We start from the raw sequence: 27,867 nt of genomic DNA on the forward strand, positions 1-27,867 counted from the left end.
ACGTTTCGCTCCTCATCCGAAGAGCTTCGTCAGCGAACTAATAAGTGCTGGTAGCCTAGGCCTTAAATACAGTAAGAGTGGGCAGAATTGGTGTGCCAACACCCTCCTTTTATTGGTTCCTTACACTAAGCCTGGGAGGAGTTGTGGTCTAATCTTCTCCTTACATTAGCACCTCCGATCAAAGGGAAGTCCAACATAGAGCGGAACAAATACCAACTAGTGCTGAGGGAAGGAAAAAGGAGACACAACATGTCCAGAGAGCGCTCTCAACCTGTGGGTACCCACGGTGGGCTTTTAACAAATGTCAAAAGAAGAGAGTAGGGAAAGAAACCCAAAAGCCCACAGAAGCAAAAAGGAGAGGAGTGGTAGTCCCTTATGTAGCGGGGGTCTCCGAAAAACTCCAGAGGATCTTATGGCGACACAAAATTCCTACCTATTTTAAACCAGTAAATACCCTGAGACAAAAATGAGTGCATCCTAAAGACAAGGCTCCAAACCAAAAACAGAGCAATGTGGTCTATTCCATCCACTGTAAAGATGAGGAATGCAAAGAGCACTACATTGGGGAAACTAAGCAAATGCTCCAAAAAAGGCTTTATCAACATCGCAGGGACAATTCTAGTGGGCCTCAATCAGCAGTACATCTACACCTTAAAGCAACCAATCACTCTTTTGAGGACAGCGAGGTAAAGATTTTGGCCAAAAAAAACAGATGGTTTGAAAGAGGAGTAAAGGAAGCTATTTTTGTCAAACAACAGAACCCATCATTGAATCGGAATGGTGGTTTGAGGTTTAATTTGGACCCTGTGTTCAGCAGGTTACTGAGACCAAAACCCACAGCTCTTCGTCTTGCAAATGAGGTGGAGCCAGGGCCCAGCCAGAACAATAGACGCTAACGAGCCAGTATCAGAGTCGTTCATACCCAACTACAGGGAGCTACACTTCCCTTTGATCGGAGGTGCTAATGTAAGGAGAGGATTTGACCACAACTCCTCCCAGTCTTAGTGTAAGGAACCAACAGGAGGACGGCGTTGGCACACCAATTCCGCCCACTCTTACTGTATTTAAGGCCTAGGCTACCAGCACTTATTAGTTCGCTGACGAAGCTTTTCGGATGAGGAGCGAAACGTCCGACACCTTCTTCACAGAAGTACAGATGACGTCTCAAGAAGCCTTTCCCTCGTTGGACAACTCCTGTACGACTGAGAGCCTACACAGACACAAGTTCACTTCAGTTTCAACCTTAATTTTTCAGGCACTGAGAAAAACAAGGCTCCTTCTTTGCATGACACCCGGCTTGATTTGAAAAACGTGAAAGTAGTGGTGTCATAAATGGCTCAAGGCACGACGGTTCACTTACACACAGGACATGCAAGGCCACCGCTCCTTCTGTTCTCTCTTGGTTAGTGAACACGTCTGAGGGGAACTCGTGCAAAGCTGCAAGAGAAAGAAACATCCAGCAGGGTTACACGTCACCAGAGTGGGAGGGGTACGGTTTGGACTCTGAGGTCATCATTTTAAAACCAAGCGCCTCAGCTGTGAGGGGCTGATCCAGTTTCTCCTCTCTGTTCCTACCTGCCCTATTAACTGACTTCACTTTCATTTGCGTGCTCGTGCTCGTGCTGTGTCTGTAAGCCCCATCGTGTGCGTGACCTTCAAACAGCTGGTTCATTCTCGACTGACACGTCCCTGCATGCAAGCCCAATGCTCAATGCAGGTGTAGAGACGCTGTGAGATGAACACCATCTAGAACATCTGTCCTCCAAGAGCAACATCAGCACAGGCAGACAGTGAATGCAAGAAAGAAAGGCAGTGATGTAGTTCAGGGAAGGAACAGTAACAAGTACTTAGGAATCAGGGACAGGAAACTTGACTCAAGACTTATTAGTTCTTATTAGTCAAGTTCTTATTGGCCACTCACTTGAGTGATTCGGGTACCCAATTCAACTGAGTCACTCATAACAAAAGCGCATACACAGAAACTTCTGTGACACAAGTCTTTGTCTTTGTCAAGTACCCATGAGTCATTGAAACCTGCGTCTTTGTCAAGTACCCACGAGTCAGTGAAACCTGCTTCTTTGTCACGTACCCACAAGTCAGTGAAACCTGCGTCTTTGTCACGTACCCACAAGTCAGTGAAACCTGCGTCTTTGTCAAGTACCCACAAGTCAGTGAAACCTGAGTCTTTGAGAACCCACCAATCAGTGAAACTCGTGTCTTCATCAAGCATCATTTATGTTATGAAAGCACTGAAAATGACATGTGTCTTTAACAGATGACCTATACTTGCACAAGATGGCAGCGCATATACACAGCAAAGCCCAGTGTCTCTTCCAGATTTCTAGTTTTGTAGTTATTATTTCTTCAGATCAGGTGTGGTTTACCATCTTACACTCAACAAGTGTATATTGGATATTGGATTTCGCAGAGTCAACTGATCTTCGACTCGTCTCTGAGAGCTCCACGGTACCAGAGTCTACACACACCGTTGAGAACGGAAACAAAGGAAAGGAAGGCGTGGAGACGAGCTAACTCCAAGCTAGCACACCGCACAGACTCTCCTGACTGAGCATTTTCTTACTAATGTGCGGCCTTTAGTGAAAAATGTGGACTAGTTACGATTCTACATCATCCACAGTAAGACTCTTTCAGACTGCAGTCATCATTTTCACAGAGACATGACTGTCAATGTCACCGCTACTGAGCTAGCCGACCACTTCGGGCTGATAGAACAACGGCTGAAACAGGCAAGATGAGAGGCGGAGAAGTGAGCATCTACTGTATGTGAACTGCTTTTTGTTTTCTATGTCACTAAGTTAGTGAAGGTACTGTTGTTACACGACTACTATGTTTGTTTGTTTATCTGAGTGTTTTAACCTTTTTCTTTGAGGTGCAAAAAGTCACAATTGAGATTAGAGGTCGCCATTAGCGATGCTCTTTTAAAAATATAAATGAGTCATTCTCCTGAAAGGGGTACCAAAAGTGTCACATAGCAAGCAAAACTTACAATTGCTAATTTTCTAAACAATTGGAATATGAAAAGAAAAGAGTACTAAAAGCGTGACACAGCAAGCAAAACTGAAAGTTATCTTCTAACCAATTTGCATCTTCAAATAAAGTATGACTTGAATATATTGTATATGGCCACATTATCTACTGTATATCTATCACTAGAAACGCTTTGAACTTACTTTCAATCGTCACAAACACTTGAAGCATGATATAAGAAAACAGTTCCCCAAAGTGTGTTGTTGAATAAAAATAGATCAGTAAAATCTTGACTGCATGCATCATGGACACCACGCCATATTCCTCATTTTGAATCTGTGTCACTTTTGTTATTGTCTGAATTTTTACGGGAGAAGCAAAGAAATAACACACAAATACTCTGAAGTTCACGTTGTGTGTCAAAGTTTTGGCCAAAGTATATGTTTTGGATGCAGCAAAATGAGCTTGGTACACAATGAGGTGTTTTACTTTGGAAATCACAGCAGCTGAAAGGAAAGTTCCACTGTTTTGTATTCTTTCTTTTATTGTCTTTGTGACATACTTTTGCATGTCACAAAATGCACAAACAGGCTAAAATTGACTTCATTTTGGACTAATTAGTAGTGCTGTGGTCCAAACTGCTACTAATGCCTGGAGTGCAGACATGCACGTGCAATTGTGTGTTTGTTATCCCTCGCTACTCACAGTCGATGTGTTAACCTCAGCTTGCCTGGGGACACATTCTGCCTCAGTCTGTTTCGTTCTGTCCTGGGAGCTGACTGCCCACTTTCCTGCCTGCATCATCTCTTTGCCAGGCAATTTGGAAGGTGCCACAAGGTGACTGGAGATGTAGCATGACTTAAGTTTGGCTTGTTTGTTTCCCTGTGCTGTGCTCTGTGGTACATTCACTTTACCTTTATGCTCTGCTGGACACGTTCAGAAGCACAAACTTGTCACGCGAGTTGAAGCGTTTTAGCATGCACCCTTTCTCCTTTGCGTCCATTACTTCATCGTCCAACGCCGCAAAGAGCAATGTTGGCAGGTACGTCACATGACTGCAGGGCATAGCGCACATCAGTGTGCACAATTTCAGAGCCACAGGAATACACACTGAGAGATCCCTTTTGTCTTGTAGATTGTAAAACCTCCTAGTATATCCCATAAAGACTCATCATGGAAATCCCCGCCGCGATTGTACTTCCCGTTGCACTCCGCAGCATCGCTTTCATTCATTACATCCATCCATCTATCCATTTTCTATACCGCTTCTTCCTCATTAGGGTCGCGGGGGCATGCTGGAGCCTATCCCAGCTGACTTCGGGCGACAGGCGGGGTACACCCTGGACTGGTTGCCAGCCAATCGCAGGGCACATATAGACAAACAACCATTCGCACTTACATTCATACCTATGGGCAATTTAGAGTCGCCAATTAACCTCACCTGCATGTTTTTGGAATGTGGGAGGAAGCCGGAGTACCCGGAGAAAACCCACGTGCACACGGGGAGAACATGCAAACTCCACACAGAAATGCCCAGGGGAGAATCGAACCCAGGCCTTCCAAGCTCTCCAAGCTGTTACTGTGTTGGCCATCGTGCTAACCACTAGACCACCGTGTGGCCCCATTCATTACATTTCCTCTTCAAATATGAAAAGGAGGTGAAAAGGAATTCACTAGCAGAGCCCTGATGCAGACAAACACAAAGGTTTGATACAAAAAGACACAAAGCACAGGCAGATGAACAAACCACGAGTACACTGCAGAGTACTGCAATCCGGGCCACAGGTATGCTAGTTTCCTTCTGATTGTCATCAGGTGAGGGTGAGGAGGGCCTGAAAAAGGATGTCTGGCTTCCCATAGCGTGAGCTGGGGCAATGAGCGTAACGATGAATCTGGCAAGGAACTGATGAGAGTTGGCTTTGGGCAAAACGTGGGTGAGCGAGGTGCCTGTGGTCGGACAGGACAATTAAACAGCGAAACGAGCCCTCCGGTCGATGCCTCCATTCCTCCAGGGACGACATGATGGCCAACAGCTCACAATTACAAATGCCAGTTACATTGCACTGAAATCAGATTAGAAGGCACAGAGATGCAGCTTTATGGTCCATACTACATCTCTGGCACCCACCCAGTCGACATCAACAAGAAATTGGAGGGTAAGAATAAGGTGGGACAACAAAGGAGAGGATGTGACGTCAGCATTTTGAAAGCACTCAGCCTCTGCAGTCCACGTAAAATACATTGGAGCCCATGTTAGCCGGGTCAAAGGTTCTGCAATCTGACTAAAGTTCCCTTGACTGCGTTAATTAATTAATTAATTAATTTCCCTTGTGTGTGGGTGTATAACAGAGTGACAGAGAGAGAGTGCAGCACATGTTTTATATTGCGTACTTTCATAAACATTTATTGAATGTGAACACAACAGGGCTAATCTGAACCCTCCCTGCACGGCAGGCACCACCGAGAGAAAACGTGGATGCTATCAAGAAATTCTAGCAATGGCTGAAACAGGCTGATAAGGATCAGAGGATACAGAAGCCACTCATTATGGCAGCACAAGCGCAGCCGCCAGTGTGTTTTTTTTCCCGGGTGCCGAACACGGCGACAGAATTGGACAGAATTTCTAGACGCAGCCAAGGTGTCGAGGGAGTCCAGTTTGGAGTCCAGTTTCATCTCCCAACCTGAAGGTTGCAGGTTCGATCCGCCATCCTCCCATGATCATGTCGAAGTGTCCTTGGGCAAGATACTGAACCCCCAGGTGGTCAAAGAGCGCAATACAAGTACCCTGATCCCGGGGTCTGCTCTGACCAGTGTCTTTGGCCACTACACTGAGCCAACAAGCCAAATAGATCTACCCCTTCCCGGGGGTCCTAAATGAGGCCCACTGCCAATGTTTTATTCATGACAGCAACCAAAGAGGAAGAGCAACAACAGAAACAACTCGACCAACGTTGCCGCTCAGCAAACCAAAAAAAGTTGATTGAAGTTGCCTCCTTCACTCAAGGGAATGTGAATAAGCTCATCCCGTGTATATCTCATGCATAATATGAGTGCACGTGGAGGGCTGGGGGCCTCTTCTGCACATGCTCAGTGGGCGATGATGATGCAGGCTGACACATCGCATGTCGCGGGTGCAGTTACCGTGTTGAGTAACGTGACATTTAAAGACTCCTGTTTTACCCCCATCTTTGCATAGTCCGTCACACGCACACACCGTACCCAAAACAACCAGACATACGTTCACATACAAAGACGAACACACACAAAAAAAAATCACAATTCCAGCCTTGCAGCTGAGAGGACGTGCTTTCTTAGCCGTTTGAATAAAAAATATACATTTATTTACTTTACTTTACTTTATAGTATATATAAAACAATAACATGTTGTTATCACACGGTCATAGCGTATATATAAAACAATAACATGTTATCACACGGTCATAGCATATACTTGTATATAAAACACTAACATGTTATTATTACACGGTCATAGCGTATATATAAAACAATAACATGTTATCACATGGTCATAGCGTATATATAAAACAATAACATGTTATTATCACATGGTCATAGCGTATATATAAAACAATAACATGTTGTTATCACACAGTCATAGCGTATATATAAAACAATAACATGTTATCACATGGTCATAGCGTATATATAAAACAATAACATGTTATTATCACATGGTCATAGCGTATATATAAAACAATAACATGTTATCATATGGTCATAGCGTATATATAAAACAATAACATGTTATCACACAGTCAGTGTATATATAAAACAATAACATGTTATTATCACACGGTCATAGCGTATATATAAAACAATGACATGTTATCACATGGTCATAGCGTATATATAAAACAATGACATGTTATCACATGGTCATAGCGTATATATAAAACAATAACATGTTATTATCACATGGTCATAGCATATATATAAAACAATAACATGTTATTATTACATGGTCATAGCGTATATATAAAACAATAACATGTTATTATCACATGGTCATAGCATATATATATAAAACAATAACATGTTGTTGGAGGTTTTTAATGGCGGCCTTTATAGGCGGCATAGGTGAATGCGTCGTACATGCATCATTAGCTGCCTCGTGCTAGTTTGTCATATCTAGAGCGTGTAATCAAATCTCATTTCAAGATTGTGGATGTTGGGCAAACTTCCCTAAAAAGTGCAGTCATGATGTAAAAAATAGTTCCCCAAAGTGTACGTATTATCCATCCATCAATTTTCTATGCCGCTTATGCTCATTAGGGTCGTGTGGGTATGCTGGAGCCTATCCCAGCTGACTTCGGACGACAGGCGGGGTACACCCCGGACTGGTCGCCAGCCAATCGCAGCAAAGTGTATGAAATTAAAAAATAGATCAGTAGGAAAGCAGATCATAACACCTATCACGGACACTACGGCATTTTTCACATTTTGAATGAGTGTCACTTTCGTTATTGAACTAATTTTTGGCGAAATATCCCGGAAATAATCATACAAATATTGTCGGTCAATGCAGACGGCAGCTTCTTTGCATGCGTGGACTACGATATTTACGCTAATGAGGCGTAACGTTTTGTTGTTGTTGAGTACGAGCATACATATTATGACGGGACCCTTGCTGGTACCCCTTTCAGGAGAATTGCCCACCTGTAAAATGCTTGATTATATGATGCAGTTATGGGAGACTTTGCATTAGCAGCTTCTAATACAACAGAAGCCCAATAATATCGTAATATGGAGACACTGATTTCTCAGAGGAAATGTGCTTGTGCATTTAATACGTCAATTTTAGTTCTGATTAGCGTGTGTGTAGTTGGGAGAAGGAGTGGTGGATTGTCAGGGTACTTAAAGGACTCATTATGTATTCTGATTCATTCATTAGAGTGCAAATGGAGCTGGTTGTCTTCTCACAAGAAAGGCTGCGCAAACCAGCACGCACGCACACACACACCCACACACACGCACACACAACAGAAAGCGGGCCCAATACCCTCGCATGAAATCAGTAAGACTCTTAACAAGGAGCTCCAGCCAGTAAACAGTTCAACTTGCAGCCACACGCATGCGCATCTCCACCACATTTCTCACAGGGAAGCCCGATTAAGTCATTCCAACCTTCTTTCCTAAAACAGAGTGTTGTGTCTAAGCTGTGCTGAGCAGAAGCAATCTTTAGAGCAGAGGAGAGGAGCCTGCAGTGTAAGACCCCTGGAGAGAGCAGTCACATGTACATGCATACCCCAACCTTTTGTTTGCAAATGTCTTCAGTCCGCTGTGAAAGAAAGAAACGAACAAACGATCTGCCAAAAACCAAATCAAATGAAAACTCAATTTTTGCCATAGAAAACAATAAGTATCCCTTAACACAAAACACATTTTTACATGCAGAAAACATTTAGCATCACTTTTACCTTTTTTGAAACTTGTTGGCAAGATGTGACGGCGATGAGTGCCGAGGGAGGAGAGGAGGGAAAAGACACAAGGATGTCGCCTCTGTACACTCTGTGGCAAAACGCATCACGCTGTCGTGACTCCGCAACCCCACGACTGGATGCAACAATTTGCCACTTTCATGGTGGGCTATTTGCAGCCATACTCGATAATTAATCGTATTGTGAACAGCTGCAACAGCTGCATTGGCAGTGCAGGGAACACAGTGCTGAATTCTAAGTATGAAAACCGAAGTAACAATGTAGACTCCACTGGGTGAATAATCCACCCTTTACTCAAATAGTCTGTACTGGTCGTCCTTGGTCTACGGATGACTTCCGTTGGAAGTCGAGTGTTAAGTGGGAACATAAATAAACACTTACGTCACTAACAATGTATACAGGACACATAAAAACATCTAAAATCAACATATTTTTCAGGTATTTCAACACATTTAACGCGTATTTCAACACATTTATCTGGTATTTCAACACATTTAACGTGTATTTCAACACATTTATCGGGTATTTCAACACATTAATCGGTTATTTCAACACATTTATCGGGTATTTCAACGGGTATTTCAACACATCTAAAGGGCATTTCAACACATTTGTTGGGTATTTCAACACATTTGACGTGTATTTCAACACATTTATCGGGTATATCAACACATTAATCGGTTATTTCAACACATTTTTATCGGGTATATCAACACATTTAACAGGTATTTCAACACATTTATCGGGTATTTCAACACATTTATCTGGTATTTCAACACATTTAACGCGTATTTCAACACATTTATCGGGTATTTCAACACATTTAACGTGTATTTCAACACATTTATCGGGTATTTCAACACATTAATCTGTTATTTCAACACATTTATCGGGTATTTCAACGGGTATTTCAACACATCTAAAGGGCATTTCAACACATTTGTTGGGTATTTCAACACATTTGACGTGTATTTCAACACATTTATCGGGTATATCAACACATTAATCGGTTATTTCAACACATTTATCGGGTATATCAACACATTTAACGGGTATTTCAACACATTTATCGGGTATTTCAACACATTTGTTGGGTATTTTAACACATTTAACGTGTATTTCAACACATTTGACATGTATTTCAACACATTTATCGGGTATATCAACACATTTAACGGGTATTTCAACACATTTATCGGGTATTTCTACACATTAATCGGTTATTTCAACACATTTATCGGGTATTTCAACGGGTATTTCAACACATTTAAAGGGCATTTCAACACATTTGTCAGGTATTTCAACACATTTATCGGGTATTTCAACACATTTAAAGGGCATTTCAACACATTTGTCGGGTATTTCAACACATTTATCGGGTATTTCAACACATTTAACGTGTATTTCAACACATTTGACGTGTATTTCAACACATTTATCGGGTATTTCAACGGGTATTTCAACACATTTATCGGGTATTTCAACACATTGAACGGGTATTTCAACGGGTATTTCCACACATTTATCGGGTATTCAACATATTTATCGGGTATTTCAACACATTAATCGGGTATTTCAACATTTATTCAAAATCTCAGCTCAGCATTCAGACACAATTCATACACAATTGTTTCATCTAGTTTCATTTAACTTTTCACTTTCACTTTCCTTTTTTCTGGAGGTTAAAAAGTCAACTAAAAAAACCAACGTGATGTCCTTCCTCATTTGAAAAGGTATTTTTCACCTGTTTATTGTCATTGCGCCGCACATGGAGGGAAATGTAATTCTGTGTCTTTGACCCTTGGTTATTTGGGAATAAATCATCTTGAATGTTAAATCTCTGCGTAGACACGTGACCATGTATTACTCTGCAGACGCTGTAGACCAAAGCACTGACTGTGTTTACTTCATATCGATTTGGTCCGCCTAACCGATGACTTGCTTTATGGAAACAAGCTTAAGGTTAATCGACTGAGGGACTAATGGTTGGTTGCAACCCACGTGGTACCACCGTAACACGAGGACCACCAGTACTTCTGACAAACATCCGGAAATAGTTTTTTGTTTCTCCATGAACTGTCTTTACGTTTGTTACCTTTCCGAGTGGAAGATGAGGACTGTTGCTTCTGTATTTCACTAACACCCCCACCATGCTCGCGTCATACCGTCCATACATCCTCTTTGATGTCCCTGATTTGGAAACAATTGAAAATCCGAAGTGAATGAAGCACGGCTCCTAGCAAGGGCCCACTTTACAGTACAAGAACAGATGACACACCACCGCAAAAACAGCCCTGCGGTCCTCAGAAGAAGCCAACAGAGGTGCAGTGCAGGCTTTAAATTTAGCAGGAGGTGAAAGAGCAGCTCCAGTTTTTAATAAGCAAGGGGAGAAAATAAGTTGAACTTTGGCCCTCCTTTCTTTTCTAGGCAACCTTGGAAGGCTGATGGAAATTGATGGCATTGTCATTGCCTCCCAGCACAGCCTCGGCAAACATCAGTGTGGTCTTTCTCCCTCCAACCTTCATCAGTTATGACATGATTGTGTCTTTAAAAATAGCAACAGAAGAGGGCGACGTGAGTTCACGCATTCATAAACTCCGTTACAAGACTTACAACAATCCATTCCAAATAAGCAGGTTCACCAAAGTATGTTGTTGATGACAAGATCAAAGGGTTGCCATGGAAACAGGGCTTTCTCTGTGGGGAACGCATGACAGAAAGCGAAAGGGCCAGACGGCAGAAGAAAGAGGAGTGTGATGATGAAGAGTTGTTTCTTACCTGGAGAAGTGCAATTCCTTTCCATCGCCGTGTCTGCTGAGCTGCTGTTGTCCGTGTCCTGCAGCAGCCTGCGTGCCTTCCATCGCTGCTGCGCATCGGTGCTGTGGCTGGACACAACACCTGGAAGACACCGCCCCGTATGGATCACCATACAGTATCCAACCATACTGTACCCGAGTCACAAACATCACACAGCATCAGTCAGCCGACATCAAAGCCCCCTCCTGATTTGCTGTTGCTCTTCCACGGTAAAATAGCAAATCTGAAATCCCCCCAGATGGAAGCAGTCAGACGCTCCGCTGGTGGCTGGCAGCATCCATAACTGCACTTTTAATTTTTATGATCTCATTCCGGATGAAAAAAGCCAGCGCTAAGATGCCAATCCAGACAACAGGCACGCTTATTTCTCCAGCCAGGTCATGCTCAAGGTCACTGAAAGTGCTTTACAGAAAAGGAGAATAAAATCATTCCCTAAAATGATCAATCATTCTAAAATCACAACATAACATTCCAGAAAGAGCACACATCACATAGTTTCTGTTTGAATGGAAGTGTTCCCCATCGCCAAAGCTGAGGATTGTTCACATCTTCTGGAAGACTGTCCCATGGAAACGCAGCCTCACCATGTTTGGTCCTGACTCTGGGCACCCGAGGAAGCCCTGGCAGAGACCTGAGTGCTGGACTGATGTGGTCAGTAAATAAGCTAAAGCTAGCGGCTAGTTCCATGCAAAACTGTCCAAAAAAGGTCAATGACTCCGTTACGGAAATGTGTTTTTCTACACTTAACTTGTTATTTTGCTATTATTTTATGATGAATTGAAGTTTTTTTATGCCAGCTGGATTGTCATTTGGATACTAGTTGTTCAATGTTTCACAGCAAACTGGACGTGTACATGAAGTGGAGCAATACTGGGGAGAGCCCAGCAGGGAGTCGCCCCCCTCCTGCCAAGCACAAGTCAGCTTGAAGAGGTGAAGAGGGGGAGGGGGATTCAAATTGGAGTCAAAAATCACAGTTCTTCAGTTGTCCTCTGGGCACAGCTGAACTGCATCGCACCACAAACAGCAGCTACAGCAACAGCGGAGGAAGCTTGCGTGCAGGCCAGCGCTGAACGGTTTGCCCCCACCCCCTCCCTGTTCGGCTATCCTGCGCATGGAGGAAGGAGTGTGGGAATAAGTCATGTGCGCAGAGTGCCCTGCTCCCGGCTCGGCAACATCAAGCTTCATTCAGCACAATATAACTCATCAATGTTGAATGATCTTTCAACAAACTAATTAAGTGTTAACGCCAACACAACCGGCACAAGGAAAACGCATTTAACGCTCATCCTGTCTCCCAATCCAGGTGCTTGTATTCTCAGGGCACTGAATCGATCGCAACTGGACTGTTCAGGTTGTCTGCCAAGATGTTTGGCCTTTCATCAAATCGGTTCATGCTCAAAGACTAAATAGGACAGTGGAGAACATCCACAGGCAAGGTGAGCCAATAACCGAGTGACTTGCATTTCTATTGTCCCAATCATGTTTGTGTTAACGCTTCATTAGTTTGTTGGAGGGTCTTTTAAATCTATTTGTTATAACGTGAGACTCTCATACCGGAGCTGTCCTATCTAGTCTATCTGGATGAGGGTTGAATCTGCTTTCATGGCTGACGAAGACATTCAAAAATATTCACGCTGAAATCAGAGGGTATTTACATTTTTAAACCCAAAAAATAAATACCAAAATAGTTGTGGATTAATTGGATAATGGATCAATCATTGACTCCATCCTTAATAGTTACTTTCCCAAAAAAGGAACTGAATTAGTAACAGAATTCTTCCTTCATAAATGTAATTAGTTAGCATGGAAAGAATTGAGATGTAGCTTTAGTAGTTACACGCAACCAACGCTTTGCTGTGAAACACAACGTACTCTTTCCTCGCATTCTCTCGCCTGTTACTTCAATCACGTGGAAGTACTTCAATCCTGAAATGGCAGTTTTAACTCCAGAGGCTACTCAGCTGGCCACTGTTGGATGGAGCTGTGGCCAAGCCATGTGATGTTTGCTAAACGGATTCGCAAATATACGAATATAAGCGCTCACTCGACTTGTTACCGGAAAACAGCAACGATATTAGCAATGCCGTTATGTTGAACACCATTGCGCCCACCAGCGTACTTAAAGAAAAAAACATTTTGCTGAGGCCATCAATGCTGAATCACAAATGTGCGGGGATTGACGGTAGTAATGAATTCACTGTATTTGTGGAATACACTGCGGGTCAATAAAAAACAAGCTGCGGGCAAAAAAAATCGCTCCTTGGGCCACACTTTGGAGAGCCCTGGTTTCTTTTTAGGAACGTGCAACAGTAACAGTTCTGAAGAGTCTGAATTATTCATTTATTTTTTGTAAATTCATGCTAGCCAGGACTCCTGCTAGCCAAAGGTGCACTTCCTGTTCCTCACATTTAATGTGTAACTTGTGGGAATTGATAAACCTGTGTACCAAAACAAAAAAAATCAATTATAAATACCTATACTTGTACAGTTTCAATTACTGCAAGATTTCCCTTATCAGTGACATGGACATACAGTACAGTAGTAATGTATTGCTATTGGCATGTTAGCATTGTTACTATTTTTAATGGTATAAGTGTAACCCGCCCTGTTTCGCACTGCCCGCACCGGGGCTCGAACAAAGGGCGTTCGTATTGGGAGGCGAGAGCGCTGACCACACGGCCAAAAGCCCGGACTGTCGACCGCGTGTTCAGCGCAGCTCTTAAGGCAGAGGGAGTGAGGTTTACCAACGTACACTTGCACAGCCTCACAGGCTGGCATACGCTGACATAAACAGTGTTTCCATGTTCAATGTTACCATGCTAACAGTTAGTAGCATTGCTAGTATGCTAATGGTAGCATGTTAGCATTTAAGCCATTTTCAAATGTATAAACTTACATAAAGCGTGATATTATGCTAGGTGTTAGCATGCTAACAGCTAGGATGTTAGCATTGCGAGGATGTTAAAATTAACATGTCAGCTTTGTTATTCAAAGTTCAAAACTTATATGGACTGTGTTTTCATGTTCGGTGTTAGCATGTTAACAGCAAGCATGTTAGCATTGCGAGCATGTTAAAAGTAGCATGTTAGCTTTTTCGTTATTTTCAAAGTTCTAAACTTATATGGACAGTGCTTTCATGTACGGTGTTAGCATGTTAACAGCAAGCATGTTAGCATTATTAGCATGCTAAAATTAACATTGAATTTTCAAATAGTATAAACTTACATAAGCACTGGTGTCATGTTAGGTGCTAGCATGCTAACAGTTTGCATGTTAGCATTACTACTTGTAGTATGCTAACATTAGCATGTACTTGACTTTGACACTTTGGCACGGGATTTGACAGCGAGTGCAGCATTTCAGTTCACGGTTGGCAGCGCCAGCACTCACACGCAATTTCTCCCGAAACTGCACATTTCAAGTTTTTTATATTATGGATCGTAATGTTATTAGTGGAACGATGCCAACAGTGACATTTTTCATACATCAACGGGGGAGACTCAAGCTGTCCGTATGTAAGCGCTTCATTTCCAACAGTCATAAAGTAAATGTTGCACTGCAATGAAAACAAAACCAAACTGATATCAATTGATCACTTGCTTTCTTCAACATTTTTCATAGGAAAAAAGATGTAAGGATGCTGGGGGGCACTTTGATGCATGGTGTGCATGAAGGATGCTAAAAGCAGTGCGTTGTGTTTGTGTACACGTGCCCTGCGATTGATGTAATGCAATGAAATAAATCACGTAAGCCCAACTCTGGTGTAGTCCTTTACAATAAACGCCACAACAGACACGAGCAAAACTAAAGTAAAGTTATATATATTTGAAACTCTATATTTTTGCGTAGAAGAGTGTCAGTTTGTAGTGAACTTGTAACAAAACAAAAATTAAACAAACAAACAAAAGCTTCCATCCGATTCCTTACCTGAATCACCTGCCAGGAAGTAGCATCCCTTGACGACGACAAGCAAGCCGGCGAACAAACATATCTGGATCAGAAGAAACTCCTTACGCCTTTTCCTCCTCGCTTTCACCTTCTTATGGGTCACCGGACGACTCCGTTGTCGGATACCCGCCAGAGACATCCCTTGCCCGGCTAGCACGTCCATGCGTGTTGTTTCTGTGACGTTCCAGTGTGGTCTGAGGAGGAGGAGTGAAGGATCGTTTGCGAACGATCCGGCTCTTTGAAATGAAAGACGGGAGCCGCACGTGATTGGCCAAACTGTGTGGTGGCGTGTGTGTCGCCGCTGAGCGCAAAGGGGAGGGAAAGAGAGGTTTAACACACGAACAGGAGGATTTTTTTTCAATCTGTCCACTTTGTGCATTCGAATAAAACCGTGTCAGTAGTCACTTTAATTCCACATATTTGGGTAATACATCAATTCAACAACACTGAACTCTGAGGAGCCATTTGGGAGCCCAAAGAGCCCCTATTTTAAAATAGACGAGCCAACAGAACCGGCTACCTTCCCTCTTCAGTTCCAAAGCAGTCAGGTAGCAACACAAGAATTGATATTTTGCCCTGTTTGGTCTTAAGGAAGTTCTAAGTAGAGCTTCAAAGTGCAAAAAGAGGAAATGGGCGTGAAACAAAAATAATTTGAGCAGAAATTCATTGCAGACAACCTTTAAACTGATATAGGCTGTTCATCAACTGACCAAAAGTTTAAGGTCATAGCTCAAAAAACCCGAAACCCGCCCCCAAAATAGTCCTGAACTAGACAGGTGGGCATTGTGAAGTGCAGCGTTGTCCTGTTGAACAAGCTAGTCATTACCACACAGACGAGGGATGCCCCCCTTGCAAGATCTCAACATAGCCAGCTGCCATTTGACGCCCCTGCACAACCTGAAGCTCCATTGTTCCGTTGAAGGATCATGATGGACCCCCTCCACTGTGCCGTGTGTAGAATCTTTTAGGTGGGATCTCCTTTTCATGTCAGTAACGTCGGAAGCCATCAGGACCGTCAAGGTTCCATTTTTCCTCATCAGGGAATAAAACTTTCTTCCACCGTTCATGCAAATTCCAAATGGGCAACTTTGTGGCGTTGGAGACGAATCCTTCTCTTACAGATGCTGTCTGATGGTTATTGGACTGCACTCGGCACCAGTAGCAACCTTCATTTGGCCTGAGGATCGTCTCGTGTCTTGACGGACAGAAAATCGGATGCTCCGGCTCAGAGCCGGTGATGGTTTTTTTGGGTCTACCACTTGACCTTTGTGCTCCGTAACTCTCAGGACCTTTGAAGTTTCAAATGACTGTCTTACCGCGTCCAACCTCAGCTGTGAGACCTTGCTTACGCAGCTCAACCATCCCACGGCGTTCAAAGAGAGAAAGCTTTTTTGCCTTTGCCATCAAAAGACGATGACAGTGTGAATACCTGACAGAAAATGACATTCAATCCACATTTTTTACTCCCATTTCTTCCTTTTGCTTTTTTAGAGCCTCCTTAAGATCCAACAGTGCAAAATGTAAATTCTTGCTCAGGAGTGTCCTGCACATGGAAGCAAATACTGGCCAAATACTGGCCTTTGTCTTTTTGTGATTATAATCATGATCAACACATTTAAGGAAAAACCATGAATCAGTGTTGGCAATGCTGGCCCTGTATTTGCTTGGTATCAGGTCGATACCAACATTTACGGCATTGCTGGCCTGTTCCACTAATTTATGCAGAGAAGTTATTTCAACTCTGCTCTTATCGTTGCTACTTTCATGTTTTTCTTTGCCATCTGTGTTGTGTTATTGCAGGGGTTTTCAAAGTGTGAGGCGCACCTCCCTCGGGACGCTAAAGCACCTCGGAGGAGTCACGAGATTGGGTGGTACAGCAACAAAGACCGAGAAATGACTTGAAGGCACAAAGTAAGACTTTGAAAACCCCCCGGTGCCCATCGGGGGGCAAATAGTGGCTAAGAATATTAAAATGCTGGAATGTCAGAGGGCGGTAAATGCTTTAAGCATCAAGGGGAGTAAAAATGACAAAATGCAGCATCTAACGACCTGCGTGCTGCAGTATGTCATCCCCCGCATGGCCTTGCAGTCACTGCTGAGGACACTTTCACATTTGCAGTACAAAAAGAGTCTAGCAAGCTAGCAGACGTATCCAGGTCATGTCTTCCCCTCACGTCCCGGCGAGAGCTGTTCCTCTCACCGTCCTCCTGCTGCTCCACCACAAGGAGAAAAGTCAGCTGAGCACTGTTTGGACATGGGGAGGGGGGGTGTACGGTGTGGTTGGCCATGCAAGAATAGCTTGCTGACCTCAAAACAGCGAAATCGGCAAAATGGGGACAATGCGGATGATCCAGATGCAAACAATGCTTGTGCATCTCATAAAACACAAACGAGACAACATATTTCCTCAATGACAGCTTTAGAAATGTAAACATGATCAATACAGAAGTACTTCAGCTTTTGTACGCCCCGCTTTCCAACCAAAAGTGTTTGTATGGCTGTGGTGGAGCCAAACCTTGTACGTAATAAACTACAGTAGTCCGCTTGGAAACGTATCATTCCACGGAAGCGAGTACCCAAACAAAGCATCCCGTGCGTGCTTGTTTTTTTTTTTATTGAGGATGACTGCAAAATAAGCCACCATGGGGCCCAAGAAAGTTGCGAGTGCCCGCACTTTACTGAAGGTGAGGAAGAAGAAATAGTGCGAAGGTGCCGCTGCCCTCTCCTCCTCCGTCTTCGCCAACAGGTCTTCAATAAAGCAGTGATGATGATGTTCGAGTTCACTCGTCACGTCATGTATTTCTCATTGTTTTCTGCAAGTGAAACTATTGTTATTCTCTATAAAATGTGTTTTTTATTCATATTTTTGGGTGTCTGGAACAAATTCATTGGATTTCCACAATGATCAAGTCATCCCTCCGCGCCTGTCTTGGCTTTTCAAAAACATAATTAATAGTCGCTGTTATGTGGCTGAACACGGCCTATTGTTAGTCCAAAAATATGCTCATTTGAGCAAACTGTATGTTTTTTTTGTCAAAATTAAGCATTTTCAAGCATAAAAATGGCTAAATGAAGTAAAATACAAATGTAAGGCATTCAGAAGATGCATTCAAAGGTGTTGTGATATGTAGCATTCTACACTGGTCACTACATTGATGAGACAATAAAAACCACAGGGAGTACTGTACAGAAAATGTCTACTCGATTGGGTAACAGGAGTATACAAGTTCCTATTTTGGTGTTATTTCATGTCTTGGCTCTAATAATGTTACAAATCACATTTAGAACATCGTAAACAGCCTTTTTATGCTCCAAGTACAAAAATATTCCATTTATAAAAGGAGGACACCTACTTTGCGGACATTCACTTATCACATGCAGGTCTGGAGCCAATTAACCATGATAAATGACGGATTGCTGCGCCTCTGTTTTCATGATTAATTCTTTTTAAATGTTCGATGAAAACCGAAAGGTACAAAAACGGGGCAATTTTTCCTCATAGGAAATAATGTAAATCCACTTCAGTTGTAGACCTCCAAAAAGATGAACAACAAACATATTTTTATAAAGAATAAGTGTAGTTTTATGTGCCTAAACAATGTGGAATGCATGTAAATGAGGAATGGATGGAACTTAAAACTTCCCGTACATCTTGGAGAGATTGAATTCGATGGTGTTCATCAGACGGGAATGAAAACCAAATCATACAAAAACTGGAGAACAAAACCCGAGGTTTGACTGCACATTATTGCTTAGCAGAAAAGTTGCTTGGGCTTTTGTGGGACCTTTTGGAACGGATTACTAACAAACCGAGGTACCACTGGTGATATCGACTGGCACTCCAGCACACGGGCTTGTAAGCCACAGCTATTGTGTACATGTCCATTTGGTCTGTGTTTCCACAATACCAATAGGAACTGATCTTGGTGCTCGCACTGGCAATGAAAAATGAGGAGTCCCACTCTGCTGACAAATGTTGACATCCTGTTTGCAGTCACGTCTTTATGAAGTTCAGTGTGCTCCACATGATTAGCTCATGACTGTGGCCAACTACCCTGCTAAATCTCATTAGTGCTCATTCTCCTGGAGGACATTTGTGTCACTTATTCAGCATATGAAAAGACATGAAGATGTGTGAGAAGAAAGCCAGAGTGATGAGAAACAGTAAATAACATTTTAAAAAGTGGAGCCCACGTGATAGCCACCATCCCATTTCTTCCAGAAAGCCAAAGAAACACAACCAAGATTTAAGGGTTCAGGTCATCTCTGCAAATTGCTTTGCTCCACGTCATTGAGGTTCATCACTTCAGGGAGGAAAGGGTCCAAGGTCCAAGCACACCATCAGGAGAATGATCTTCTGAGAAACGTGGAAACAATTCTGCTGATTTCCCAACAGGACAGTCCAGGATTGGATGTCACACACAATGGGAAGCCCCTTCTGAGAAAACTCAACTTGCCATTTTTGTTGTGTTCTGCATGAGAGAAAATTAAACTTGAATTAAAACTTTAAAATGTAGTGTTTTCCTATTGGACGAGCCAGCTTTCGTCACACGGTCTGATGGATGCCGTCATCAGGCAGACGCTTTATTTGGAGAAACCCGTCACGACCTTCTGGCTTAGTGCAAGTCCATTTTTTGGCGAACACCATTTGACTTTTTTGTCCCTTAAGTCTTGGGATCTTATAACAAATGCAGATGTCAAATCACAGTCTTTTGGCATCCAAACTGTTCATGCCATTCAACAACACATTCAAAGGCAGAATGTCTTTTTTCCTTAGGACAGAAAATGTGTACGTTTTCCTTTTTAAGTAGGTGGGTGGATGGATGGATGGATGGATGGTCCTGGTCCTAAGATCTTGTTCAGGAGTACAGTGGATCCCTGTGCATTTGCCATCTAGCATCCACAGCCCGCAAATGCTTTTGTTTTACCCTTGGGTCCCAAAATGGTGCCTCTCAAAAAAGTCAAATATGCCAATATATTGTTCACTTTCACCGCATCAAATTGTTGTAAAACGTCAGACCACATTTTTTTATTATTACTTAAAAAATATATTTTTAATGTTTTCATTTTAGAAGTACACCTGATTTTTGGGGGATGTAAAAAATAAGCAATATTTTCCAAAAATCCAGTCTTGACAAGTTAAATAATTGATTCTGATGCATTATTATTTTTGGTGTAACATTTTTAGAAATGTAAAAAATGTGATTGTAGTTGGAGTCAGTGAGGGTAAACCTGTAAGTGCAAGGATACGTTCAATACACCTTCCGTTAAGAATCATAAAGACCTGATTAACAAGGAAGAATGTGTTTTGGGTCAAGGGTGCCCTTAGTGCTTTATCAACTAGAGAGGACGCCCATGTGAAAGAAAAACACTAAATGACATGTTGCCTTTTTCTTCCCACCAAATCCAGTGCAAACGTGACAAAAAAGATGTGAGAAAGTTGATTTGTTAGAGCCAAATGAAAAGATTAAAGACAGGAATGCATATTGAAGCACAGAACTTGAATCAAGCAACTGTAAACAAATTCAAAGCAACGATCAAACTGTTCACAATTAGTCATGAAAACAAAGCAACTCCAAGTGTAACTGCCCAAAAAAGGCCCCCTCTTCCTTCCACAGGGCGGACATTTCCACCAGTGCCGTGTGTGCACTCGCCTCCATGCACACACTGAGATGCCGACTCCTTCTTCATTCCCTTACATAACTGCATCCTCCATGTCTTGGAGAAAATAGGAAGCAAACACGCACTTTGAGGATTGCAGGACCCTCTGCAAGTCAAGGACAGGACCAAATGTTCACAGGTTTGTGTGTTAGGGCGCGGTTCTCTGGTCTGGACCCAACATTAAAAAAATACCTGATGTGCACTTTAGTGCAGTTGGTTGCACATCCACACTTTTGTCAGCAGACTAAATAATGGACAGTTAAGCATACGAATAAAGTTAGGCCGCCGCCTCCTTGGTTTCGTACATGAGGCTTTGGTTTCTTTGGTGGAGTTTTGACCATCTGAGATGTAACAAGGAGGATATAAATGACAGCGGATCACCAGGCACCTTTCACGGATTTTTGGTTACAATTTTGTTTTGTTTTTTTTAAAATAGGCCATTTTTTTCTGCAGAAAACTGATAGCACTTTTTCCTCAAGCGTTGAGATTTCGCAATTTGTTCGTCAGTCCTTGAATGCACCATAGTTGCTGTGAGACGCAAAAGTGAAACGTATACAGTCAAGCCCCGGTTTTCGTACACCCCAGTTTCTGCATGATGACTTTTTGTTGACATTATTTAGTAAAATAATAAGAGAAAATACAATCCCCACACGTGATCCTTGTTGTTTTGTACGGTACTTCCTACAGTAGTTATTGTCTCATTAATGGAACATTACTGACTCCTAGTGACCCGTGTAGAATATCATCACATCTTTGAATGCGTCCTCTCAATGCCTTATATTGTATTTTAAAGTACTTTCATCCATTTTTATGTTTGAAAATGCTTAATTTAGGCCAAAAATATGTAAACCTTTGCTTAAATATGCATACGTTTATACTGATTTTAGGCTGCATTAAACCACAAAACAGCAATGATTGGGTCGAAGCACCAAGTGGTGAGGGATCACTGTTGTTCACTGGAACACATTCATTGGATTTACATGATTTCCTGTGTGTTTTGTCTGATCTTTTGGAACACATTATAATGAAAAGCAAAGTACCAGAGTACAGTATATAACTTCTACACTGTGAGTCAGATTTAATGTGTTCACGGATGTTCTTACAAAAATGGATGTTTTTACGCGCGTATCAATTACTAGCAGATCAAAAGCACCAGACTTGGTTTCAACTGGACAAAACATGACAAGTGGGAACGCACCCTAGGGACTTCCATACGGTGCAAAGCAGCTCGTACCAAGAACAGAACATGTCTTTGGTAAGTAATGTCGCCCTTGTGTTGAAATGTTGTTTTGTGCGTCGTTTGTGTGGTAGCAGTGCCAGCGTGATGGTGTGTTTTTATTGCGTGCCTGCCACTGAGTTCACACAGGGAGAAGCCAGCAGCTGCAGAAGGGACATACAGAGATACAGTATGACTCAGTGCCTCCCAGTCTCTTGTCTGTTTGGGAAGGCAGACTGTGGACAAATCGAAAAGACCTCTTCTCCCTCACCTCTCATCGACAAAACCCAAACACGGACTTCGCAAAAGGGGCTGATATTCCTATGCTACATTTACAACAAACACAGGCAAAACTAACCAAGAACTACGTGTACAATGAATGACCTGTGGGGAAAAGCCTTCCTGGTCTTACAGAGTGAATGAAATTGGAAGCTGATAAGTTTGAGCTTGATTAGCTTATTCTCTGACAATTGTGACCAAGCACAGTTAAACATGACAACCTATTGTTTCTTTGTCATATTGAAATTTATGGCCAATAGCAATGTTGTTAACATTGCTGCTGTTTTCCTTGGCGGCATCACGCAACATGGGTGAGCTTGGCTCCTTTTTCCTTGACGGTATGACATGACATGGTGCTTATGTCACGTGTTAGTTTTTTTTTTTTAAGAGCATTAAAAACATGTTTTGATTTTTCAATTATGTAATATATTTCACACAATTGCATAGAAATGTCTGACATCGCACACACATGCACACATTGTGCATTTGTGTAAAATGTGTGTCTGCTTACCTCGCCAACCAGGAGAACTAGGTCTCTCTCTCTGAAGACACGTCACCCTCTGCACCGCTGCTGGCATTGGTGTCCTGTCGGGAACGCAAGGCACCCTTCTCCCTGCCGGTCTCTGAGGGTCCCTTAAAGCGTGTCTTCTCTTTCCTCTGCTGCTGCTTCTCCTGTTTGGACAGCTGCCAAACAAAGCATGATCCTTGAACATGACAAAGTATCTGCTCCTAAGAAATGGACAGTGATAAGTAAGAAGTAGGGGTGTCACAAGATCGTCGCAAGATTAAAACGTGACAATACATATTTCTTGTTTAGAGAAAGCTCTCGTGAGAACAGGGCAGCCAGAAGCCAGTTAGCCAATTAGCATGAACGATAATACAGAAGTGGCAGTGCACAAGGCATTATTGGAGCACACGTTAAGTGCTTTACGCACACCTTGCAATCCATCGGAGTTGAACAGCTGCCGCATACTGTAGATGTTTGGACTTGTCTGCTCCCTGAATCACCACGCGGTTCCATTCACGGTTCACAGTTACATTTGGCTGAGCACCAATTGTACAAGCACGGGTGAAAGTTAATTACTAACGTTCCAAGTTAGTAGAACAAATAAAAGTAATGTGTATCAGTAACAGAGCATTGGAAGATAAACGGTTAAGTGGGTGTCTTGCTTCATTAATAATGGTACTGTGGTGACCAACTCCCCCTCATACGTAGAAGAGATCCGTGTTGTTTCTTCTATCATGTATTTATTAGGCAATTAAATACAAATGATCAAAAAAGGCAAAGTATTCGCTGCGCAGCCGAGTGTGAGTGGAGTTCCATCTTGAATTGTACATACTGTACATACTGCCATGTTGTTTTGAAAGCCGCATAAACCCCTCCACAACGCAATCCAACCCCTGACCAGTGGCAGAGCCAAGAAAGCAGAGCTTGGACACATTCCTCCATCGCCTGGCAACATCTCGCCTTCCTGGCGAAACACCATCTGTGGAATGTGGCTCATTGCAGAAAAAATAAATAAAGACAGAGATGGAACTATTAATGCTATTAATAAGGAATTTTTGTTTCTTTAGTTTACCGATCCATTTTAATGCCTGGTACAAGGAAGGGTACATTTGTTTGGACAAACATAACAATAACAAATATAGCTCATAAGAGCTTCATTTAAGAGCTGATATCTAGCAACTTCCATGCTTTTCTTGATGATAACCAAAATCACTTAAGTTCTTACATGGACAGCTATAGCATTGCACTGCCAAACAAATTAACTTTTTTTTTTTTTAAACAAAAAAAAAAAATAAAAAATTAACTCTTATGAGCTATTTTTGTTGTCATTGTTATATTTGCCCAACCAAAGGTACCTTTAGTTGTATCCAGCATTCAAATGAACAAGAAACTGAAGAAACAAGGCTGCTCTGATCATTGTTTCCATGTCTGTATGTATAATTTGAGAGAGTTGACTGGTATAGTGGGTAACGCCAACGCTAGTAAAAAATAATAGTGTTTCTTCAGTCCTATATTTTGTCATTGCAGTTTTCTTAAAAGGTAATGTTAGAATATCGTCTCATCTCGTTCTTGTGAACCTAATATCGTGTATCGTCTCTTGAGTTGAGTCCATCATGACACCCTACTAAGCAGTGTAGTGGTCTCATTATTGAGACTTACTCCTCCCCATAAGCTTGTCTCTCCCTCCCTTGCAACGCCCTTCCAGTGTGCAAGCCAACCACAGGGATAAAAATAAGGAGCTTAATCTTTTTATAATGGTATTTTATATGTGCTCTATGTACAGTGTGAGTGACTTAGGTGTTCATTTAGGTAGAATTTAGGAATGAAATCAGACTTACATGAATCACAGTCGTATGAAAAAAACTGTTAAGTAGACCGAGGACCTCCTGTATCAGTTTTTAAAATCTGATGTAAGGTTTCCACCTAATGCAAAATTATCCAAAGATCACTACCCAACACAAACAACAATAAATAACACACAATTTTGTCAGTGATGTGTAAAGAATGACTCGAGGCGTCTTCTTTGACTATTTGAATCGCTTGAAGACAAACACATGGTTATGTGTAGTATATCAAGCACCAATCAAAGCACATGATGCTAAAAGTCAGACATGATGTTGCTCTTTGGCTGTAAATCTTTTCCCACACACAGCATGGTGACACACGACTCATCCAGTTGTTTCATCTCAAAATAAGACGAGGCCATCCTTCAAAATGTTTCACCGTTTGCAACGATACATGTCTACAACCTCATGACGTTAACTGGACAGTTGACCTTCTAAAATCGCCCGACCCCAGCACAGGGGGCAGTGGTTCAATTTATGTTGCTATCGTAACTGCGAGGTGTCCCGCACGTTTGCACATATTTGCCACCTGTTGTGTTGGAGTGTGGCTCAGCGGTACGAACGTGATACGGCAACCGGATCGGCCTGATCTCATGGCGGAAGCCGATATTATTCAATCTTCAAAATACAGCGGATCGGCAGCCAATCTCGATCCTGAAGATCCGATCGGGACATCCCCAATGTGAGGCATATTTAGGGATTAAACCTGGATTGTGTCATAAGTGAACAATGGTAATTGAAGAGAGAAGCGGAGGGTTCTCGAGCTGAATCTAAGCTAATAATTACAATGGTCACTTTCATTGCACATTAAAAGGGAGGGTTTGGAGGCAGAGGAGCGAGTCGTGGGTCAAAAATAGACAGTGTATTTTTCACATATCAATTACTGGTGCACTTTCACCTTCAAAGTTGAATGCTACGTTGATGAATACATAATAATATTATCATACGTTATGTTTTGTAAATCAGCAGCAACCACTTCCAAGTGGGTTCTTATAAAGGTGTGGTTATGGCGCTAAAGAACTTAACAGGACAGCTTCAAGCGTAGCTATTCCTGAATTCCTGATGGACGTACGATCACATTAATGGTGTGCATTGTTGTGACAGAGTGCATTGTTGTGAGCGTGTGCACAGCTGACTGTGCCACTCTGCACACACATCACTCATCAAAAGCTGTAACTTCCAGTTTCCGGGCTGCTTTCTTCACCGTCCATACAAGAAAAACCCAGTAAAGACAGCATGCGTGAAAGCAAAAAAGGCTTGTAAAGACACATTGCAATACTTTTATCATAGTTGTTTTTTTAACTACTGTAAGTGTCACGTTTAAAAAATCCAAAGTATTGCATAAGACATTACATTATTGAAAGAGTCTGTCAAGATATCTTTTTTTTTTTTTAAATGTTACTTCCATTTGAATGCGTTAACATGCTGCAGAGCTGATGATATAATAATATCTGTTCAACGCGGGGAGAGACCTGCATTCTGAGGAACCACACTCACACATAGAAAAAAAACAAAACAAAAACGTGACATAACCACACACATTTGTCATAATGCTAGTGATGGACACTGTACGCTGCACATGTGCACATCCTCACGTCCAAACTGGACAAAACCACAACTGATCTGTGTCCTAAAAAGAACATCCAAAAACAATGATTTTATTCAGCTGTTGGATGGCCGCTTGACCCCGATTCATGAAAAGGAAAGAACCATGTTGTTCATTCTGTGCCAAACTGGTCCTTTACCCCTCACGCTCAGCCTTGGCTTTGTTGGACAGCATTTACATTCTGAGGACCAGCAGGCTGAACCCCCCACATGGGGCATCCAGGAGTATCCAAACATAAACATGAACCCTTATCAGGGTTAATGATGCAAAATGACGTACAGGGATTTAGGATGTGACCAATGAGCCAGCTGCTGGTTGCCATAACACGTTACTGACGAGTTGCTGACTCGAGCAGACACCTGCAGTCCACAGGTAGCGTGTGAGCACCCACGAATGGTAAAAAAAAAAATATGCGGGTAATTGAGACACCCATAAAAATGTTTACTTTTGATACTCCAATTATTATGTCTGGGATGACCAAAAGTCCTGTTTTCCCAGGGCACATCATGTCCACACATCCTGTCTTGGCCGTGCTGGTTTTATGGGGCCATAGATGAAAATTTCCCGGTTTCCATTGTTTTTCAACTAAAGATGGAGATATTTTTTGTTTGTTTGCTTGCTTTAACTATTTAAATAATATTAAATGTGATTAATTAAACATTTCATTTAATTTAAATAATAACCAGGTTGGTAATAATAATGATAACATTTAAATAATTATATTATATTTTTTCATTATAATAAACAGCATTACATTATATTGAATAATACTTGTATAACATTTAAACAATATTTAATCATTTTAGCTCGATAGCTAGCTAGACAATCTGGTTTGGAAGCAATTAACTGCAATAAAAGGGGATTATTGTAAATATCAGGCTGATTCATTGCATGGGAAGAACAATTAAATGGGGTTTCTACCACTAAAACACCCAATTATGGACATTCTAATCACACAATGGGGGGTATCCTGGAATATGTACAGGTACAAATGGAGCTTTGGACACCTTAGCAACATGATACAGCGCAGTTGTGTAAGTAACTGCCAATTACACCGTGAGTGGTGAAGGGGGAGTCATATCCCGACGTCCAGGAATCGCTTGCTCGGCAAGTACGACACACTTGCACCCCCTCTGATCCCCTACTTCCTCTATGTGCTGGCCACAGCCAACACATACATTGGGATGTACAGTACATCCCGCTTAAGAGGTTGCATAAAACTAAGAGTGTATATTGCCACCAAGTGGTTAAAAATAAGTGTGGCAACCATGTCCACCGACGTGCTGGTTATAATGGCAGATATCTTCTTGGTCTGGCGTTGTGACAACAATAAATGCACGAGTATTTGACGGTACCTGTCTGGGGTCTGCAGGAGCAGGTGGTGACGTGATTTCAATGGTGACGGGGCCATCATTGTCAATGTGGACTTGCATGAAAGCCCCAAACTTTCCATCTGAAAACACACCGCAGACATTTAGGCAGGCCAAAGTATCCGATACAATCCAATCCAAATAAAAACAAAGACACTTAAAGCTGTCAAA

General features: G+C 42.1%; 1 protein-coding gene across 1 annotated transcript in view; it reads right to left on the minus strand.

The window, feature by feature from the left end:
- The window catches only part of LOC129182326 (sodium/potassium/calcium exchanger 3-like), a 46,819-nt gene extending 23,790 nt beyond the window's left edge, over positions 1-23,029 (minus strand). The window contains exons 1-4 of the mRNA XM_054778299.1: positions 22,880-23,029; positions 15,192-15,406; positions 11,226-11,345; positions 1,361-1,437 (exon numbers count right to left, since the gene is read on the minus strand). Of these exons, the coding sequence (XP_054634274.1) occupies positions 1,361-1,437; positions 11,226-11,345; positions 15,192-15,375 (381 nt within the window). The 5' untranslated portion in view covers positions 15,376-15,406; positions 22,880-23,029. The remainder of the gene's footprint in view (positions 1-1,360; positions 1,438-11,225; positions 11,346-15,191; positions 15,407-22,879) is intronic.
- Positions 23,030-27,867: the final 4,838 nt, after the last annotated feature.

The sequence above is a fragment of the Dunckerocampus dactyliophorus genome, chromosome 6 (assembly GCF_027744805.1).
Source record: "Dunckerocampus dactyliophorus isolate RoL2022-P2 chromosome 6, RoL_Ddac_1.1, whole genome shotgun sequence".
In the NCBI taxonomy this organism is placed as follows: domain Eukaryota; kingdom Metazoa; phylum Chordata; class Actinopteri; order Syngnathiformes; family Syngnathidae; genus Dunckerocampus; species Dunckerocampus dactyliophorus.